The 21743-nt window shown below is 46.1% G+C and overlaps 2 protein-coding genes across 4 annotated transcripts in view; one reads left to right on the top strand and one right to left on the bottom strand.

Annotated features, from left to right (window-relative positions):
* Positions 1–726: 726 nt before the first annotated feature.
* On the bottom strand, positions 727–14443 carry LOC148112491 (uncharacterized). Of its 3 annotated transcripts, XM_087875707.1 has the most exons (6): positions 14096–14281; positions 11515–11582; positions 9326–9366; positions 6761–7141; positions 5654–5721; positions 3088–3227 (listed from the first exon to the last, which is right to left on the bottom strand). In XM_087875707.1, exons 1-4 carry the CDS (start codon positions 14149–14151, stop codon positions 6878–6880), a joined length of 429 nt encoding a protein of 142 aa, XP_087731833.1. In that variant the 5' UTR covers positions 14152–14281; the 3' UTR covers positions 3088–3227; positions 5654–5721; positions 6761–6877. The 3 variants fall into 3 exon arrangements, 1 of the variants encoding a protein (XP_087731833.1); XR_015729363.1 differs by lacking the exons at positions 9326–9366; positions 14096–14281 and adding an exon at positions 14317–14443 and having other exon boundaries at positions 727–3227; XR_015729362.1 differs by lacking the exons at positions 9326–9366; positions 14096–14281 and having other exon boundaries at positions 727–3227; positions 11515–11650.
* A 1175-nt stretch (positions 14444–15618) lies between these two features.
* The window catches only part of SLC37A2 (solute carrier family 37 member 2), a 46017-nt gene continuing 39892 nt past the window's right edge, over positions 15619–21743 (top strand). Inside the window, exon 1 of the mRNA XM_087875706.1 lies at positions 15619–16471. Coding sequence (XP_087731832.1) covers positions 15741–16471 — 731 coding nt within the window. The 5' untranslated portion in view covers positions 15619–15740. The remainder of the gene's footprint in view (positions 16472–21743) is intronic.

Here is a 21743-nt window from a genome sequence, read left to right as displayed (position 1 = left end):
TGAATTTTGCCTCACTTTATGACCTTTCTCGCCAAAACAGTTGTTAAGTGAATTAATTAATTAATTAATTAATTAATTAATTCAATTTATATGCCGCCCTTCTCCGGAGACTCAGGGCGGCTTACAATGCGTTAAACAATAGCCTTCATACTTTTCTATATACCTGCTTAGTAGGGTTTCGCCCCCCCCATAAGCAGTGTTCTTTTTTTATACAAAGTCAGCTTATTGCCCCACAAACCGGGTCCTCATTTTACCTACCTCGAAAGGATGGAAGGCTGAGTCACCCTTGAGCCTGGTGAGATTTGAACTTGCAGTAATTGCAGGCAGCTGGCAACTAAGTGCTACTTTAACAGCACTTAGTCCACTGCACCATCAAGGCTCATTATTTGGTTTTAAGTTAGTAAAATGGTTTTTCCATTGACTTTGCTTGTCAGAAGGTCACAAAAGAGGATCACATGACCTCAGGACATTGCAACCATCCTAAATATGAATCATTTGCCAAGCATCCTAATTTAGTTTATGTGATCATCAGGATGCTGCAATGGTCATAAGTGGTCATGTCACTTGTTTCAGTGCCATTATAACATTCAAACAGTCACTAAACAAACTTTTGTAAGTTGAGGACTACCTGTATTAATTCAATTTGTATGGCTATCCCCTTGGCATACAACTCTGGGTGGAGACTAACAAATTGATAAAATCAACAAGAAACTAAAACCAATTGCACCTGGAGTAACATCCACATTTTATTTCTTTTTATTTATTTATTAATCAAATTTATATAGCTCCCTATCTCAGCAAAAGTTATTCTGGGTGACGTACAACAGTCAAATAAAATCACAACAAAAACATTCATAAAATACTTGTTAAAAAATATAAACAATCATTAGTAAAATTGCATACGTATCCGTGTGTATGTATGGGTGTGTTGCTTCTAAATAAGAAACCTGTGTGTGAGTTTATTTATTTCATTCAATTTTGAGGCTAAATAATTACTCTGGATGGCTTACAATTAAATCCCTCCCCCCTCCAAAATACCACAACCCAGATTTGACCATCCCATCCCAAGATTTGGGAGAACATTTTTTTAAGAGTTTACAAATAGTCAATAAAGTAGGAGCAGCACAAACCTCTGGCAGAGGATGTCATCCCAGAGGGCAGGAGCTGCCACTAAACTCTTGACTACCAGAAGACATTGTTTGATTAATAGGACCAAAAGTGTGTCCACTCTGACCTCACTGGTGAGTGGAAATCTAGAGACAAGTGGTCCCTCAAAGTCATATCAGATGCCGCAAAGAATGTATGGATGATTAGCAGCACCCTGGATTACACCCAGAAGCTGGTATTGAGTACATCTCATAAAGTTCTGTTCTGTGTGCAATCCAAACATCTCACTGTTCTCATTACTGTATTCTGGACCACATAGCTTCTGGGTAGCCTTCAAGGGCAGCCCAACGTAGACCACATCACAGTAATCCAATCATAATCCAATCCAAAAGCATGAGTGATTGCTTGAGGGACAAATTAATCTTAGCTAATTAGTCTGCCAATTCACCACCTGATGAGTGCTCATAATGAGATAGCCTATGGAAAACTAAGGAATGCACCAAGGTCCTCCAAGGTGGTCAGATGTATTAAACCTGTCCTTTATTCCCACCTTTCTGCAGGATTGACTAAATATTTGCAGATAGCTTATCAAGAACAGAATGAAGTGCAGTTCCCTTTATCTCCAGGCAGCATTATCAACATTTGAAAGGAATGCTTCTAGGCTATTGGAGAAGAAGTTAGGACATGGAAGACAGCATGTGCATTAAGATGATAAACAAAATGTGATAGTGAAAGAAGTTAGAAAAACTGAAAATGTTCAGTATGGAGCAAGAAAAAAAAGACTACATATGTTGTGGAGATACTTAGCATGTGATGGTATTCACATTTACTGAATTCAGGCTGGGTATGCAATATCTCTTCCTAGGGAGCTTAGCAGCCCACAAAAAATTTAAAATATATTGGTACTGTCCAGACTGGACATTGCAAGAATTAAAGGATTGCTTCCCATCACAGAAATCCTTAAGTGCTTAAACTCCTTAATTTCATAACACATGGACAGATACAACCATATTTTCAATTGAGAAACTGTGAGCATCTTCTTCTTCTGCCGTATCCATCATCAGACGTTGGCGAGCATATTGGTGAACCTATTTTTATCAACAGTCACACAAAAAAGTGCTGCTGAGTTTTGTCCAAACCAATCCCTTTAGATTTTGTAGCCATGATGTTCTCCTTCTGCTTGGACCTCATTTGCCTTCAATCTTTCCTTGAAGGATTAAGTGAAGTATGCCGTATTTTTCCGGGTGTCGCATCACATGTCCAAAATATTCTAACTTTCGTGAGCATTGTAGATCAAGCCAAGTTCCAAAACCTCAAGAGAATTCCTGGAGACTTGACATTCAGACAAATCAGCCATCCACATAGAGATAAACAACATCTACAGACCATTCAAAAGAGCCAATCAAGGAACCACCAAGAACAGTCCCACCAACACTGAAAGAGCAAGCCATTAGTATATAAAAATAAGAGCTAACCCCTCTCTCTTATGGCACTGATATTACCTAGTTTGGTAATGAAACATCTGCAAGAAAACCATCAAGCTCATAGAGCACCAAAGACCACACATCACAGAAATCTCCAAATTTCAATAAAAGCTCACTTACGGAGAAAAGAAGCAGAGAAGTCATTGTCACCAATACATTTCCTACTTCTTCAGCCCCCATATTATCTTGCAGGCTTCTCTCAAGGGTCCTTTAGGATTCCAGAGCAATTTTTTTCAAAAGACCCAAGGGGCTATGGGCTACCACAGAAATCACAAAAGCCACCTTGCTGATCCCTTCCTGTAGCATGAATGGCAGTGGTGCTAATTTGGTCCCGCCCCGTTTCTCCAAATTAAGAAAACACAAAACAACAAAAATGACTTGCACAAATGACTTAAATGATCTGGATGAATCAAATGGCTTCTGCTGGGTTCTTTGGGAAGGACCTTTCATGACCAGGCTGTCACCTGGGGGTGGGAAGATGTTTCCCCACAGCAATTAATCAACTCCTACTTTGCAGAGAAATTTACAACTGGTCTTCTAACAAAGATCTCAATGTTCAAGTTGGCCACCATCCAGATAATTTTTCAAGTTGGTCTGGAGACGAGGAACTCGCATCTAGAGCGATGAAATCCATTTCTGTTAGAGCAAAAGGACACTGAAAGACCCTCTAATACCGTGATGGCGAACCTATGGCACGTGTCAGGGTGGGTTTCACTTACCTTCGCTACCAGTTCGCACATGTGCACGCTCACTTCGCTCACTCGCAGCACTTCTGCGCATGCACAGATCATCCGTGATGATGTCCGGGCAGGTGGATGGAACCTCCCGCCGCCGTTACAACCAGTTCACAAGATCCAGACCAAACCGGTAGCAACCCACCACAGGCACGCGTGTCAGAAGTGGCACACAGAGCCATCTCTCCGGGCATGTGAGCCATCACCCATTGCTCTTCCGGGTTCTGATGGGCCAGCCAGCTGGTCTTCATATGTGCGGGAGCGCTGGAAACCGGAAGAGCAGCTGCCCTGTGTGCATGCACACACCAGGAAGATGATCTTCTGGTTTCCAGCATATGCATGTGCTCTGGCCAGCTGATCTTGACACATGCATGTACACCAGAAACTGGAAGACCAGGTGGCTGGTGCACATGCACACGCCAGAAACCGGAAGATCATCTTCCTAGCACGCACATGCATGCTGGGTGACTGCTCTTCCAGTTTCCAGCATGCACGCACCCCCACCCCCCATTTCAGCACTCAGTGCTGAAAAGTTTCGCCAGCACTGCTCTAATATATTATCCACTAATATATTATAAAAATATGAACACTGAGATTGAGCATGAGACGGTGCAAAATTACTTTGGACAAAAGTGTCTGATAGTGTCAAAAAGAGAAGAAAATGTGGTCTGTTATGACCTGGATACAAAGGTTTACTAGAAGCTCTTGGAATTACGTTGATTTATGTGTTAAATGAGAGGGTCTGTTGTATTTAAAAAATGGTTTAAAGAAAAGAAAGATGGATGGGTGAAAAGTTTATTTTTCTTAAAGTAATTGTTATTTTACATAAACACTCTTGTGGAGTCTTGTCCAACTTTGTGTCCATCAGATGTGGAGTAGCAGTACCAGAATTCCCATATAGCAGAGGTGAAATGCTCCCGGTTCAAACCAGATCACCCGATCCGGTAGTGATGGCGGCGGGTGGTTCGGAGAACTGGTAGCAAAAATCCCTGCCCACCCCCCCATGCCCAGCTGAGCCGCACAATCATCTGAGGCTTTTTAAAAAACTTTTAAAAGCATTTTTTCTTTGGCCGAAAAAATGCTTTTAAAAGTAAAAAAAAAAAAAAAAAGCCTCTGACAATCAGGCAACTCAGCTGGGATCATCAGAGCCTTTTAAAAGCATTTTTTTAAACAGAAAAAATGGTTTTAAAAATAAAAATAAAAGTTGGCCACGCCTACCCAGTCACATTACCCCCCCTCCCACTAAGCCACGCCCACAGAACCTGTAGTAACAAATTTTACATTTCACTACTGCCATATAGCTAACCTGATGGATATTTTGGGTATTCTAATCTCACCACACCAGAAGACAAGAAGTAGAAGAGAAAGCTACCCTACCAAATAAGTGGGGAGGGAGAATTGTTTTTAAATTGCCATCCAGATTTGGGAGGGAATGAAATGTACAAATAGTTAATGATTTTTTTGTGATACAATCTCAGTGGGGGAGTGATTATCATTCCATTTAAATACAAAAATCAAGTCTTCAAAGAAAGCTGATGCAATTATTCATTAGTTACATTTTGACCTGTTCTTTTATTTCAGAAGATGGCGGGTATTACGGAGACCTGGTTGGGCCAGGAAGGGGGAGCCCCCCCTTGTTGATATGTGCCCACCAGGTTTCCGTGCTTTCCATCAGCCAAGGTCTCAGGGGAGGGGCGGAGGGGTGGCGGTTGTTATTAACGAGGGTCTTGGACCAAGGGAGGCCACTGTTCCTCAGACGGCTGGATGTGAGTCCCTTCTTGTGAAGTGGGGTCATAGGGTGCAGTTGGGCTTGCTAGTCATGTACCTGGCTCCCTGCCATGTGGCAGCAGCCCTGCCTGAGCTGCTTGATGTTATAGCCGCGGTGGCTGTTGACACCCCCAGGCTTATGGTCATGGGGGATTTTAACCTGTCATCAGTTGGCGAGACATCTGAGGTGGCTCGGGAGTTCATGGCTTCCATGACGGCTATGGACCTGACCCAGTTAATTTATGGCTCTACTCACACTGGACCTTGTTTTTGTCTCTGGACAGTGGTTGAGTTATCTCGAGATAGGGGATATAGTGATTGAACCCTTGTCATGGTCAGATCACTCCCTCCTTCGCCTGGACCTTCGAACCACCACACCCCGCCGCACGGAGGCGGAACCGACCAGGTGGTTCCGCCCCAGGCGCCTGATGGATCCTGAGAGATTCCAGATGGAGCTTGGGCCTGTCATGATAAATGCCTAACTACTATGTCTCCCTGATCACCCGGACCTTCAAGGGTTAACTAACCACATATCCCATAATCCTTATAACCACTCCTTACCTCTTAGCCCCTCCTCCTGGGTACAAAAGGTCCAACCACATGGTCCACATATGATTCCAGATGTATGCCTGAAAGAGAAAGGTATAAGGTTAGTGACCTCCAGTACCAACAGATCAATAATAAAGCTACAGAAAAGAATTGGAGTCTGTCTTTGAGTTATTGGGCTAGATCCAGCTTATAACAAAATGGTAGCAGAGGTCGGTTGCCCATAACTCCAGACAATGACTGAACCCAACACCTACCCTGAAGAAGCAAAGAGAGCACAGACCAGAGCTCTTACCAAGAAGATGGCTGAGAAGCTTGCAACCAAAGCCACAGCCATGGAGGAGACAGAAGCTGGAAGCGAGCAGGACTCCAGCCTGGACTCACAATCAGATGAAGAGGGGCCATCCAAGGAAATCACCGCCCCGGAAGAAGAAACAGCACAGAAAATGAATAAATTCAAACTCTCCATCCTGAAACTGATGGAGGCAAGCAGCGACAAAGAAAACCTCATCGCGGATATTCAAAGCCTCTTCGAGCAACAAGAAGCAGTGATTGAGGCCCCAAAGAGCACCGAGAAAGAAAAGCCAGCAAAAAAGGGTAAGCCACCCCAACCCGATGATCCTGAGCCGGCAGAACCCATTTCCGCGCCCCCTTCCCGGCGGCCATCTTGGGACGAGCACCAGCCAATGGGAAGCCAGGATTTGAATCCCTTGGCGCGAAAATGCCCGAACCCCGAAACAGACGAGGGGGACTCAGAAAGCGACTACGAAGAGCCCAGCTCTCAAAGCGACCACGAAGAGACCACAATAATAAAAAGAAAAACGCCTACCAATCTCGAATTGCAAAAGGCAATCGAGACCATCACCGCTGCCCTAGGCTCTGCTTTCGAGCCTCCCGCGGCACTCAATAAACCAAAGAAAAATCCTGGAAAGCACAAGAAGGCCAGGACAACCAACAAAGACCAGGCAACCGAGTCACAACCAACTAAAAACACCGCACACACCAACAACCGGCACAAAAGACCGCCCACCTGCAGGAAGAATCAACTGCAGAACTCGAACTCACCACCCGCTACACCGACAACCCGAGGCCCGAGGGAGAAGAGAAGAACCGGCTACTCACCCACGCCACGACATCCATCAGGCCAGTCCACGCGACCAGGGACCAGCAACCACAAGGGAGGATCCGCCGCCGCCGCCGCCATTACCGCCGAGCCGCTGAGTGCAGGGAATCCTCAACCTACGACCTCCGCTGCTGCCGCGCCGCCGACCCGCGAAAGTCCTCGACTTGCGACCGCGTCGCCTCCTCACCTTCTGCCCTTCTTCGCCGGGGATCCAGCCATCCAGCAGTGGTGTCCAGCCTCAGGGGGAATCTTCGGACCCACCGGGGGTGGGTCCAGCCTCCCACCGACAGGCCTAGGCCTAGGCCTGGGAGCTCCAGCAACAGGAACCTCACCCGATGGACTCCAACGCGGAATGAGCTTCGCGCATGCCCAGTACCTGCCTGTAACAAGAGAAGCAAGTTACATAGATCCAAGCAAGTACAGAATGGCCACAGACATCCCAAAGCCTTATTGTGAGTTTAATCACATTTTGGACCATGGACAGCTCCCCCCAGTAAGTAACCTTACTAATATTTCTGGGGCAAATTACACCAATTTGCCAAAATTGCAGTTAGATGGGGGTAATATTATAGAATGGAGCCAACAATTAAGAGTTGCTCTCATGAGAGAGAATGCACTGTTCCTAGCTAACAGACCTCCCCAAAAGCCCTGGTCACTGGAAATTGACTGCATTCATCACAGGGCATTTTGTATCATGTTAACCTCCATTCCATCTGCTATGTATCCATCTATTGAGGACAATCTAACTGTTTATGATATTATGCAAAAACTATGTAACCTGTTTTATAGCCAAAGCAGAGCCACTACCACTAGACTATCTAGGGAGTTCCACTCCACCAAGCATAAGGCAGGGGTCCCCATGAGTGAGCACATCTTAAAAATGAATGCTGCAAGGGCAGAACTCATGCAGAGGGGGGAAATCATCACTGAAGAGAGCATGATAAGCATAATCATAAACTCTCTTGATAGCAGCTGGGACAGCTTCATGACCCAACTAAATAGCCTCAACTTGCAATACCTCACACTAGGCGCACTGACCAGTCAGCTCGTTGCAGAGGACACTCTGAGGAGGGAACGCCAACTAGCCAAAGGGGACCCTAGACCCACAAAGAGGGTGGATTTCCAGGATAGGGCCAGGGATACCTCAGAATGTTATTCTTGTGGATCAAGGAACCACTTAAAGAAGGATTGCCCCAGGAACCATAGGGATAGGGGACAGCACGACAGTAGAGGGGGAAGGTCACCTGAACGCAGGCACCCAAAGGAAAGAGGGCGAGGGTGGTCACCCAACCCCAGGAAACACCACGAGCGCAGAGACCACTCCAGGGACAGTAACTCTGGCTCCATGTATGGGATCAGGCACGATGACCCAAATGACAAACATAAGGCAGAGAGAAACACATGGCTCCTGGACTCAGGGGCCACAAGCCACACTACTTGTAACCCAGAGCTGCTAGACTCACTCACAGAAATAGACTCAGAAATAAAGGTGGCAAACCAAAGCAAGGTCAAAGTAGTGGGGAAAGGAAATGTACACATCACACAGGTAGGGGACTTAAAAGGAGTACTGTACGTACCAGAGATTCCCCACAACGTGCTAGCCATCACAAAGCTGACACGAGACACAAATATAGAAATAAAATTTAAAGATGGAAAGGCACACTTGATCAAGCAAGGGAAAGAGATAGGAAAGGTAACCATACACGAGGGGCTTCCCTACTTCACACCCAACGCAAGGGAGGAAGAAGGCATTGATGCCAGCACAAACCACAAGGTAGATAAGTATCCAGAAACAGAGGGGGTGCAGCAGGAGGCAGGATGTAGCCATGAGAAGACAAACAAGTCTGTATCTATCGGCAAGCCATTGCATGATAACTGCGCCCACCTCCTCCACAGGAGACTGGGACACATAAGCTTCCCCATTGTAAAGAAAATGACGGAATGTACCGAAGGTCTCAAAGTAAAGAACTGCGAAAACTACTTAGAGTGTTCAGTTTGTAAGCGTTCTAAGATCAAGGTTAAGGCCATCCCCAGGGGATCCAAACGAACCACGGAATACCCCTTCCAATTGGTGCATATGGACTTGGTAGGGCCAATGAAACCCTCTGTAGGACATAGGAAGCAATTCTTCCTCACGATTGTGGATGACTACACCAGATACGGGTATGTCTACTCCCTCAGACACAAAAACGAAGTGTTCCAAAGGTTTAAGGAATTCCACAGAAGAGTAGATATGCAACATAACATGAGAATAAGGCAGATAATGACTGATAGGGGCTCAGAATTCATGGCCAAAGAATTCACAAGGTGGCTGAGGGAGCAGGGCATAGCGCATTACACCTCTTCACCTTTCTCCCCCTTTCAAAATGGAGTCTCAGAGAGAAAAAACAGGGTGTTGCAAACCATGATGAGATGCGCCCTGGAGGATGCTGGGATGGGGCAGCATTTCTGGTCAGAGGCATTACACTACGCTAATTACACCCTGAATAGACTGTGGTCAAGCTCTATCAATAAGACACCATACGAGATGCTATACAACAGAAAGCCCAACATTGCACACTTACACATATTCGGCGCCCCAGCTGATGTCCACATTCCCAGACAGCTAAGAAGAAAAGGGGAGAAATTATCAAAAAGGTTGAGGTTCGTGGGTTACGAACCGGGCACAAAGGGCTACAGATTTGTCGACAACAATAACCGTTTTGTGGTTTCCAGATCAGCCAGTTTCCACGAAAACGCAAACTGGTCGAGGGTACACTCCAATGACATCCCAGCCAATAGGGTCACGTTCGAGCATGGCCAAGGGGAAAGGGAGGTCAGAGAGGTCACAGGGCACAAAGCCAACCATCGCAAGGCAAGCGTCAAAGGTTGGAAAGAAGGGCACCCTTCACTGAAGATAGATGACCTGACGGACAAAGAGGCAGACAACATGCAGGAAACCGAGCCAACCCCCAGCAGGCCAATCAGAGAAACCAGAAACAAGCTACCAAAGAAGTTAGAGGACTACGTTATGACCATCCACAACACCCATTTCACGCCCAGCTCATATGAAGACATCCTCGGGCTCCCCCAGGAAGAGAAAGAAAAATGGATGCTTGCCATGGAGAAGGAGATGGAAAGCCTTAGGAACCTCCAGGTATACTCACCTGCCCAAGTTCCAGAGGACAAAAAACCAATAGGAACCAAATGGGTGTTCAGGGTTAAGACATTAGAGGACAACAAGGTCCTATACAAGGCAAGACTAGTCGCGCAGGGTTTCGCCCAAAGATAACCCGAAGACTATACAGACACCTACTCGCCAACCGTCAGGGCGGAGAGCGTCAAAAGCGCCCTGGTGGTGGCCACCATCCTGGGCTTGGAGGTCTTCCAATTCGACGTACAAACAGCGTACTTGCACGCCGAGCTGGATAAAGAAATATACGTCAAAGCGCCGCCTGGGTACAACAAAGGCGAGAACCAAACCTGGCTGCTGAATAAAAGCCTGTACGGGCTCAAGCAGTCGGGCAAAAGGTGGTATGACTGCTTGGCCAAGGCCCTCAGATCCATGGGCTTCGAGGCCACCTCAGCCGATAAATGCTTTTTTACGAGGAGAGAAAACAACACATTCGAAGGTGTGCTCGTTTACGTGGACGACATCTTGTACATCAGCAAACACAAGAGCAGGTGTGACAAGTTCGCCACTGACCTGGGTAGCCACTTCTCCTTAAAGTCACTTGGAAAGATTGACAGATACCTAGGGGTCCAAGTGATAAAAACCAACAAGGGCTTCCGCCTCTCCCAGAGAGAAAAGATCATCGAGCTGCTGTCCAAATGCAACATGTCCGAAGCAAAACCCAGCGAGACCCCCATGCAACCCGAGTTCCTGAAGACCATGTATGAGGAATCTGAACCTTTCACAGACAACAAATTGTATAGATCAACGATAGGGTCACTGCTGTACATATCCAACTGGACCAGGCCCGACATCACCTTAGCCGTCAACCTGCTGTCCAGGCATGTAAGCAAACCCACGGTAACACACTGGAACGCCATCAAAAGACTACTTAGATACTTAAAATTCAGTGTGGATGCCCTACTCTGCCTAGAACCAGAAACATCCGAGGAACCAAAGCTAACCTGCTATGCCGACGCTGACTGGGCTGGGGACGTAGAGTGCAGAAAAAGCACCTCAGGCTACGTGCTACTACTCAACAATTGCCCCATCCATTGGTACACTGGAAAGCAAAAACTGGTGGCCACATCAACTACGGAAGCAGAATTTGTTTGCCTATCAAAGGCCGCAAACAATTTAGTATGGTTCGATGACCTGCCCTGCGACATCTGGGCTGAACCCTCATATCCAATAGTTATCCACGAAGACAACAAGGCAGCGATAGAGATCTCTAGGGCCGATGCCATAGGTCAGCGTTCTAGGCACATTGACATTAAATACAAACACGTCAGGCAGTTTTCAGAGATAGGTTTCATTAGGGCAGTACACTGTGACACAGAGGAGCAAACAGCAGATATTCTCACTAAACCCCTACCACATAAACAACATGCTTACCTCATGTCAAAAATGCGTGTTTGCTTGTAATTCATGCCTGTACCTGTGTATTCTCTGTATGTATGCAAACACCACCCCAGGTACCCAGTTAGGCATTTAGAGGGGGTTTTGTCATGATAAATGCCTAACTACTATGTCTCCCTGATCACCCGGACCTTCAAGGGTTAACTAACCACATATCCCATAATCCTTATAACCACTCCTTACCTCTTAGCCCCTCCTCCTGGGTACAAAAGGTCCAACCACATGGTCCACATATGATTCCAGATGTATGCCTGAAAGAGAAAGGTACAAGGTCAGTGACCTCCAGTACCAACAGATCAATAATAAAGCTACAGAAAAGAATTGGAGTCTGTCTTTGAGTTATTGGGCTAGATCCAGCTTATAACAGGGCCATTTCCTGAGGTTCTAGCACATGACTCGGCTGAGGACTTAGTGGCCGCCTGGGATAGGGCGGCGGCTGATGCTTTAGACCGAGTCGTGCCTTTGCGGCCTCTGACCCGGTGCCGGTCTCACCTGGCTCCTTGGTATACTGAGGAGCTGAGGGAGATGAAGCGCCAGAAAAGACGCCTAGAGAGCAGTTGGAGGGCTAGTCGTTCTGAATCCGACCGAACACTGGTAAGATCTCATATTAAGAATTACCTAGTGGCAATAAGAGTAGAGAAGAGTAACTACTTTTCTACTCTTATTGCATCATCAGATAATCGCCCAGCCGCCCTGTTTAGGGTGACCCGCTCTCTGTTCCATCAAGAGACGCGGGAAGATCCCTTGGAGGGTAGAGCTGAGGATTTTGTACAATATCTGTATGACAAAATTGCTCAGATTCGTGAACAGCTAGACTCTGACTGGATTGATCCAGAGGAGATGACAGGGGCAGGTCCTGAGAATATTATTTGGGAAGAGTTTGATCCTGTGACTCCCGAAAGCGTGGACAGGATACTGAACAGACTAAAGGCGACCACATGTTTATTGGACCCGTGTCCATCCTGGTTGGTACTGGCCTCCCGGGAGGTGACACGAGGCTGGCTCCAGGAGATTATAAATGCTTCTTTGAGTGAGGGTGTCTTTCTCACCGTCTTGAAAGAGGCGGTGGTGAGGCCCCTCCTCAAGAAGCCCTCCCTGGATCCAGCTGTATTAGCAAATTATCGTCCTGTCTCTAACCTTCGCTTTGTTGCAAAGGTTGTTGAGAGTGTGGTTGCACGACAACTGCCTCAGTACCTGGATGAATCGAATTATCTAGATCCGTTCCAGTCGGGATTCAGGCCCGGGTACAGCACAGAGACAGCATTGGTCGCATTGGTTGATGATCTCTGGAGGGCTCGAGACAGGGGTTGCTCCTCAGTCCTTGTCCTATTAGACCTCTCAGCGGCTTTTGATACCATCGATCATGATATCATGCTGCACCGGTTGGAAGGGTTGGGGGTGGGGGGCACTGTTCTACAGTGGTTCTCCTCCTTTCTCTCTGACTGGTCGCAGTCTGTGTTGACAGGGGGGCAGAGGTCGACCCCGAGGCCCCTTATATGTGGGGTGCCACAAGGATCGGTCCTCTCGCCCCTTCTATTCAACATTTATGTGAAGCCGCTGGGTGAGATCATCCGTGGTTTTGGGGTGAAGTACCATCAGTACGCTGATGACACCCAGCTGTACATCTCCACCCCAGACCACCCCAATGATGCCCTCGCGGTGATGTCCCGGTGCCTGGAGGCCGTACGGATCTGGATGGGGAGGAACAAACTCAGACTCAACCCATCCAAGACCGAGTGGCTGTGGTTTCTGTCGTCCCGATATAGTCAGTTGGCGCCATCTCTGACTATTGGGGGCGAGTCGTTGGCCCCCACAGATGGGGTTCACAACTTGGGCATCCTCCTGGACTCACGGCTGTCTTTTGAAGAGCATATGACGGCCGTAGCCAGGAGGACTTTTTATCAGGTTCGCCTGATTCGCCAGTTGCATCCCTTTCTGGATCGGGACTCGTTACGCACGGTCACTCATGCCCTTGTCACCTCACGCCTGGATTATTGTAATGCTCTCTACATGGGGCTCCCCTTGAGAAGCACCCGAAGGCTCCAACTGGTCCAGAATGCGGCCGCGCGGGTGGTAATGGGAGCAATGTGGCGCTCTCATGTAACCCCCCTCCTGCGTGAGCTGCACTGGCTCCCAGTGGTCTTCCGGGTGCGCTTCAAGGTTTTGGTTACTATCTTTAGAGCGCTCCATGGCTCAGGACCAGGGTACTTACGAGACCGCCTCCTGCCACCAATAGCCTCTCACCGACCAGTTCGCTCCCATAGAGAGGGACTCCTCAGGGTGCCGTCGGCCAAACAATGTCGACTGACGGCCCCCAGGGGGAGAGCCTTTTCTGTGGGCGCACCTACCATCTGGAACGGGCTTCCCCCGGAGTTACGAAACATCCAAGACTTACGCATTTTCCGCCGAGCCCTGAAAACATTTCTATTCCAACAAGCTGGTCTGGCCTAACTCTCCCTTTTTAATTGGCTTTTAAACTGTCTTTTAAATTGGGTTTTAAACCTCTTTAGATAAATTTGGATGTTTTTTAATCTTTGAGCCTAAATTACTTAATCTGTTTCTTAATAGTTTTTAACTTCTATATGTATTTGTATTTATTATGGCTGTTCACCGCCCTGAGTCCTTCGGGAGTAGGGCGGTATACAAATATGAAAAATAAATAAATAAAATAAATAAAGGAAGGCAGAGAAAATCCAAATATCTATAAATATAAGTTTAAAAAAAATCTGCCTTTTCTAAATCCTGTCAAATGAATAAAATTTACCATGGGCACTGAATTCCATGCTCTTCCTTTGCATGCCCTTCTACCCAGAGAAACATCGTTTTTCCATTTAGATTCTATTTTAGTTTCTGTCGCTGGAAAGGTTAATCATGTGCTTATTATTCTTCCCTCTTATAAGATCCTTGATATACCGGTAGTTTAAAACAGAAATTAAAGGATTAAGAAAAAAATGGCATACTATTTTCTCTATTATCTTAACTTACATTTTCTCCCAAAACTAGCCCTCTAGGTCAATTAAAGGGGTCATATCGAAACAGTAGCATGAATACTTGAATAATTCTAACAGAAAATAAGTAGTGAGACAGTTTTCAGTTTTCGCTGAACTCATCCTGTAGATCAGTGTTTTTCATGACAAATCTATGTCACAAATCCAGCCGACCTGGGATTTTATTCTGGGCACTGGGAGCCTTGAGCACCATTCTTGGCAGGAAAAAAGAAAGAAAAAAATTCAAATTCAACAGAAACAGCCTGAAAATGCATTTCCATCAGAGGGATGTGGGTACATATGCAGATGATGCCAACAGTGTGGTTAGTGGTTAAGGAAACCATCACTATAATTTACCTGTGTTAGTGTTTGAAACAGGTAGCCCTTAACTTATGACCGCAATGGAGCCCAAAATTTTTGTTGCTAAGTGAGACATTTGTTAAGTGAATTTTGTCCTATTTTGCAACCTTTCTTGCCATAGAGGTGCTTTTTCAAGAGGCAACTGGACTTTCTGGTTTTTTCTTGAAGACATTTCACTTCTCATCCAAGAAGCTTCCTTGGGTCTGAAGAAGCTTCTTGGATGAGGAGCAAAATGTCTTTAAAGAAAACCCAGAAAGTCCAATTGCCTCTTGAAAAAGCACTTTTGGAACAACCATGACCTGGATGACTGAGAATCTCTGTAACACTTTCTTGCCACCGTTGTTAAGTGAATCCCTGCGGTTGTTAACTTAGTAACACATTTGTTCAGTGAATTTGGCTTCCCCATTGCCTTTGCTTGTGGGATCACACGACCCCAGGACACTGCAATCGTCATAAATATGAGTCAGTTGCCAAGCGGCCAAATTCTGATCACGTGACCATGGGGATGCTGCAACAGTCATTAAGTGTGAAAAACAGTCATAAGTCACCTTTTTTCAGTGCTGTTGGTCACTAAATGAACTGTTGTAAATTGAGGACTGCATGTACAATCTAACAGAGCCAGTGTGATCAGTGTGGTCAGGATGCTGGAGCAGGGATGGAAAGACCCAGGCTCCAATCTAGCCTCAACTGAGGAAGTTCATTGGATGACTCTGGGCCCCCCAAGATCTCTACCACCAACTACCTCCAGTTGGTTGAGAAAATAAGATCGTTGGCCTTTAAAGCAGTGGTGAAATCCAAATTATTTTACTACTGGTTCTGTGGGCATGGCTTGATGGGCGTGGCGTGGCTTGAAGGGCGTGGCTGGGTGGGCGTGGCAGGGGAAGGATACTGCAAAATCTCCATTCCCACCCCACTCTGGGGCCAGCCAGAGGTGGTATTTGCCAGTTCTCCCAACTGCTCAAAATTACCGCTACTGGTTCTCTAGAACCTGTCAGAACCTGCTGGATTTCACCCCTGCTTTAAAGCGACTTTGACAAGGCTTCTCCTTCCTTTGCTCTGTCCATGTTTCAATGCTGCCTCAAAGCGGGGACCCAGTGGCCCAAACGACCACTTAAGAAAGGATCCTTTATGCACGTTTGTCAGGGGCTTTGGGGGTTGGTTCCCCTGGGCTTCGTGGTGTTGGGACAAGAAAAGTCCCCTGATGACCCCACCTTCCAAAGCTTTGCTCCAACCAGGGATTGCTGGCGACCCAGCCCATCCGGAGCCAAAGGGGACCAGGCTCCGCGGGCAGAAGGCCGGGGCTTCTCCGATCCTTGGTTTTTAACCGGGCCAGGTCGATGCCACGGAAGGCCAAGGCCAGCCCCGGAGGGAACTTTGGCGGCGCCCGGGCTGCCCATCTGGAAGCGTGACTCGGGCAGGAGAGGGGAGGGGCGGCCCAAGCGGCCAGCTTCCCTTCTCGCCCTGGCCCTGCCCGCGCCGGGGCGGGAAAGCGGCCTTGAATCACCGGCGGGTGCCCGTCGCCTGGCCTCCAGCGGGGCATTTAAATGCCAGCCGGGATTCGGGCCGAAGCAGCGCCAGCCGCAACCGCCCCCTGATCGCGCCCCTCCCGCTCCGAGAGGAACCCGCGCGGTCGCGTCCCGCACAACCAGGCAGCCAGCCAGCCAAGCGAGCACCCGGCCGGCCGGCAGCTCTTGGTGCGCCTCCTCCGCCTCGGCCGGCTCTCCTTCAGCAGCCATGCGGGCCATCCCTGCGCCGGGCATCCGCTTCCTTCGCTCCTTCTCCAGGGACAGCTGGTAAGAAGGGCAGCCGGCCCCCTCGGCGGCAACGGCGCCGGCTGGCTCTTCGGGGGCAGGGAGGGCGGGTGGCGGGGCCAAGAGAGGCTGCTTCGCTCCCTTGTGCTCTGCTAGGCCTGGCCTGATCGCCCCCCGGGCCTCAGCCGCTCCAACAAAGAGCCGCTCGCGGGGACGCAGCCCAGCTGCCCGCGGAGCTGCGGGCCGGCAACGTGCAAAGCAGCAGCGGGGCATGTGCCGGGGATGCCCGGCTGGCTCGCGACCGGCCTTTTCTGGGCAGTCGAGCGGCTGAAGGTCGGCAGAGAAGCGGCGCGTGTTAAAGGAGGGGCCCCTGGACCAGCTTTCCCTTCCATTGTTCTCGAGAGATCCAGAACCTCCGCGTTAAGGATCTGCTCGGGCCCTTCAGATGAAAGGATCTGAGGTCCAGCAGGGCTGGGCTGGGAGCCTCCGAATCCGATGCAGTTTACAGTCTCTCTCTAAGGAGAATCCATTCCTGGGTATCCCCTGCTTTCTTCTTTGGGGCACGAGGCGGAGAAAATCAGAGGACCTTCGTTTTGCTCTGGGATCTGTTTAGTGGAGGGAGGTGGGAGTGGATCACCCTGAGTTCAAGAGCCGGACTTGGGATAGGAAGGCTTATTGTGGTTTTGTGGGAAAAGGCTAGGATGGTGAGGAGTTATTGCAAATTTGGTTGGTGCATTGTTATTACATTATATAATGTAATGACAATGAAAGCAAGCAGATTGGCTATGTGGCTCCTGCAATGCCTTCAGATAGTTGGTTATCTTGGAGGGAGAAGAGTCAAGACAGACCACCTTCCCCCTTCAGGTCAGTTGCAATTGAGAGTCCTCAAATGTCAAGGCATCTTCCAGCTGCAAACAGTGGGAGTTCCGGATACACAAAATGTGCAATCACAGATCAGTGTTGGGCTCCATGTCCAGTCTTTGCCATGTGCAAGACAAATAGTGATCTCAATTTCCATGGCGTATAGGCAGTCCTCAACTTAGGACCACAACTGAGACCTCAGTGTCAGCTGAACGGCAGGAAAACCATGGAGTGGTGGGGATGGGAAAGCAAGGTCTATCCTACATCAGATTTTGTAGGAAAGATCTTCCACCGGATCATAAAATTCATGTTACTTATTGCTTGTGAGGTTTTCCTTCAGAATATAAGAAGACAGCCTTTCCTGAATGTCATTTCTCACATGTTTAGAAATTATTCCAAATGATTGGATGGGTGCAAAAATCATTATGCAGAAAAGATTCCAAAGAGAGCAATAATTGAGTTCCTGGTGGATAAGGATGGTTTTGCTCTGTGTTCCTAAAAGATTTTTTTTTTTATTTCCATTGAGATCTGTCTTAATCTGATTAACACCCTTTGCTGGTTTGGCCACAAACAACAAGAAGTATCATTCTGTCTTGCTAACATTTTCTCAGTGACAGTAATGTCCACCGTCATATTCTTTCTTTCCCTCATCAGATTTTTGCCATTTCCAACAGTGTGGCATCTTTATGTAGTGCCTGCAATCTATACAATCTTCCTGGGTCAGCTAAGTTTTACCTAATTTTTGCAGGTGTCACAAGAATACAATCTGAGTTTGTGTGCCAGGGACTAGAACAGGTTATTGTGGTTTATTTGATTGAGCCAAGGGATATCACATTAATTATCCAAAGATTTCACATCTCTCCATTTAATTACCCCAAACACAGTGATGATGATTTGTATTGGTAAGCAATTGCAATGGAAATTATCCTTGTCTTCTGAGACTGGATTGTTCCAGTTTTGCCCTCATGCTGCATTTGTAAATTGTGTGTGTTTACAAGATTGACAAGTCCCTCCTCTGTAGCTTTTCTGTACAACAGTGTAGAGCAATCAGGTCATCTCTCCCTGGTCTTGTTTTATAGAACGAACAGATCAAGCGTCTAATGAGAAATCCCAGACAAAACACTCAAAAAGAAAGCACTCAGGCATTAGTGGTAGGTTTTTCTAAGGGAGCAATTGCTGCTCATTTGAGTATGCACCTTCCACTCTCGAGGACTGGTGAGTAACTTGCATCTGGGATCAAGTTGTTATAGATGGAACACTAGAAAGGCATTCCTTTCATCTCACAATCGTTGGTTGTCAACAAATTTAGCACCCACACACCAGTAAGAGAGCAAACTGTGCTTGTAAGACTTGGGTGTGGCCTTCTCCAAACAGTGAAGCCAAACAACCAAACTTGTTTTTATTAGGAATTAGGCACATGCTTAAAAAAACAACTTGCTAGGTCTGATTAGCAATAGCACTTAGACTTACTGTACATACCGCTCCGTACTGCTTTACAGCACTGTTTGGATGGGTTACAATGTCAGCATATGCCCCCCAATAATCGGGGTCCTCATTTTACCAACCTCGGAAGGATGGAAGGCTGAGCCTATCTTGAGCCCGTCAGGATTGACTGTAAGCAGATTTAGCCTGCAATACTGCACTCTAACGACTGCACCACCAGGAATGGTCTTTCTACAAATTTCAGTGACCTGTTTTCCTGTGCTAACAAGCCAAAAGACCCCGAGAAGCCCACAGACAGTGGTTTGTCATCATTGTTCCCCAGTAACCACCATCTAGAGTCAAAATACATTTCTGATTCTGAATGTAGCATAACATCCTTACAAATAGAAGCCATTGATATGTAAATATCTAAAAGCAGGAATGGAAGGAATGGGTCAGCTCTTCCAAACCCAAGAATTACCTGGTGCCCAGAGATTGTTAGTCATATTAAAACAGAGCCTTCTACATGAAGACCTTATTCCAAAGATCACCTGACAAGTGGAGCTATCATTTCATTTCAGGGACTGGGTTCTTTCCAGGCTGTCTTTGTTCTTTCTCTATGCATTGACATAGTTTGTTTGGGGCAGATCTTTCTCATTGTCAGCTGCAATCATCCTTACTATTTGCAACTTCCGCACTGGAATCCTCTAAAGAGATTAAGAAGCATATAAGATACAAAGAACATATATTGTAATATATTTGCACATCCTTATAATTTTGTTGCCACGGTTTAAACCGTTATCATTCAGCATGCCATTGTTTAATTTATTATTCAGATTTTGAGCCTGCAGTGTAAGAACTATTTTTATATAAATACTAAGTTGCAGAGAGACACAATTGCTGTTCCCAGAAACATGAGGCAGAATGTGCATTCAACAGCCACCAAACCACACTGTCAACATGGAATAATAATTCAGCTAATAGCATTGAAACTTTATTGGGAATTCCATTGAGCTGTCCCTCCCATTTGCGTCATTCTAGACCTTCCTGGCTCAAATTGGATTTTCAAGATCATTGCCAATCTTAAGCATTAGATCCTTTGCTCCTTATCAGTATATTCACATGCAGAGCTCTTAGGCAAGACGGTGATGCGTGGAAGCTGAATTAGACCAAAGGTCTATTTTCCTTCGGATCCTGTTTTGCACAGTGCCCAACCAGAAGCTTTAAGCAGGCGGCAAAGACTGTGATTCTCTGCAGACTAATCAATGTTCTTCTTCTCTCCATTTGCAAGTGTTGCTAACGTAATGCTGAGATCCAGTTTGACTTCTTTTGTGCTTAAGTTCCTGCAAGCATAAAATGACTCATGTAATATTTGGATATTGGCTTTGTTTTAAGCACTTCTTCTTGGGGCTCCAACTCATGGAAGAAGGAAGGCTAGGAAATTTGGTGGTTGTTGTTGTTGCTATCACCTTCCCCAATCTCTCAAAAAATTTCAAAACTGCTGTTATTAATGGGAATTTTGTGAAGTTCAACACACTTGAAGAGCTGATACTTGTAGATTTGTTTCCATACTTTCTGCCATGAATCATTTGACTCCTACTTCATGCTGTTCTTCAGAGGATGTCCACCGATAGGTCTGTGGTCCTAAACTGGTGATCCCCAAATGACAAAACTTGTGTGATAATACCACAACAGTAAAGCACCTGAAGAAAAGTCAGCTTTGATTTTTTTTTCTAGCCAAATTTGATCTTCACTATCCTCTTGGGACTGACTAAAACCAATCAGGTAGAGTTTTTGTCCCAGCCTAAATCCATTCAATTATCTTGGGCTATAACACTATCATACCCTCATCTCTTTATTAATTAATAGGAGTTAGGTTAGTGTGTGATGCAGTTGTTCTGGATTCCAAAAGGCCCACTGACCTACCTTTGGCTTACAGAAAGTGCCATAATTAGACTGTCAATTGCACAAGAGTCAATACCTGTTAAAGAAAACTCTGGCTACCTGTGCACACTAAACTAAGGCAACATGTGGTTCATTTGGCTTGTCTTAGTGATGTATGAGCCCAGCTGTTGTGCTTTGTGTGCTATTGTAACGGAAGGATAGTTCTGGCTTATTCAACCAAATACAGTTAATGTCATCATGTCTTAGAACAACCTGTTTACCCAGCAGATAAAATCCATTTTATCAACTCCAAACATCAATAGCTTTAACCTTTCAAATCATATTTTTATTATTTGGCATTAGTCGTGTATTATGAATTACATTTATTTTCCATTCAATCTTTTCAACTGGAGATACTAGATATGAGCATTTAAATCAGTTCCTTTTTTTTCCACTCAAGAATCTCTAGCTCAAATGTCATAAATAGCCAGAGAGTATTAAGCAACACAAATGACCTGGTTTGTCTAATTGCCAAGGGCACAATTGAACAGAGATATAATAAGAGTTTCAGGGGGGTTCCTGTACATCCTTGTAGTAGTTTTTATTCTTTCCCCATTTCCACCCAACTATAATGATATTTCCATCTCATTTTCTGCCAGATGCTGTCCTCATCCAACACAGATTTGAGCAAAAAGAGAAAAGTTAAAGGTCAGCGACACAGGATAAATTACTCCATTTTTTAAAATCTACAGATTTTTAAAGGACAAGCTCAATGAGACATAAAGATAGAAATATTTCCCAAATATTGGCTAAATGTTATATACAGTTGAACAAAGAACAACACATTATTTTTTTCTTCCTCTTGGCTATTACCCCCTGATAAATCTTCAAGTTATACATTATAAAGATCAAGTCTCATGTCACAAATCTTTTGGCAGCTCAAAACCACAGAAACAGTAAAGTGACATCTCCTAGAGAAGTAACTTTTTCAAGGGTTGAATGGATCCCATTTTAGATTAGGTTATAATTTGCTGAAATCTGGTTGGTTAAATAACCATAGTTGTTGATTCACAAATCTCACTTGACCTGCAAATAACAATTTACAAATTACAGGGGTTTCACTAACATGTTCAGTCCAAACCAAAGA

The sequence above is a fragment of the Pantherophis guttatus genome, chromosome 9 (genome assembly GCF_059756535.1).
Source record: "Pantherophis guttatus breed Tessera chromosome 9, ASM5975653v1, whole genome shotgun sequence".
In the NCBI taxonomy this organism is placed as follows: Eukaryota; Metazoa; Chordata; class Lepidosauria; order Squamata; family Colubridae; genus Pantherophis; species Pantherophis guttatus.
Note: the sequence above shows the minus strand (reverse complement) of the source record. Positions and strands in the feature narration are given on the sequence as shown.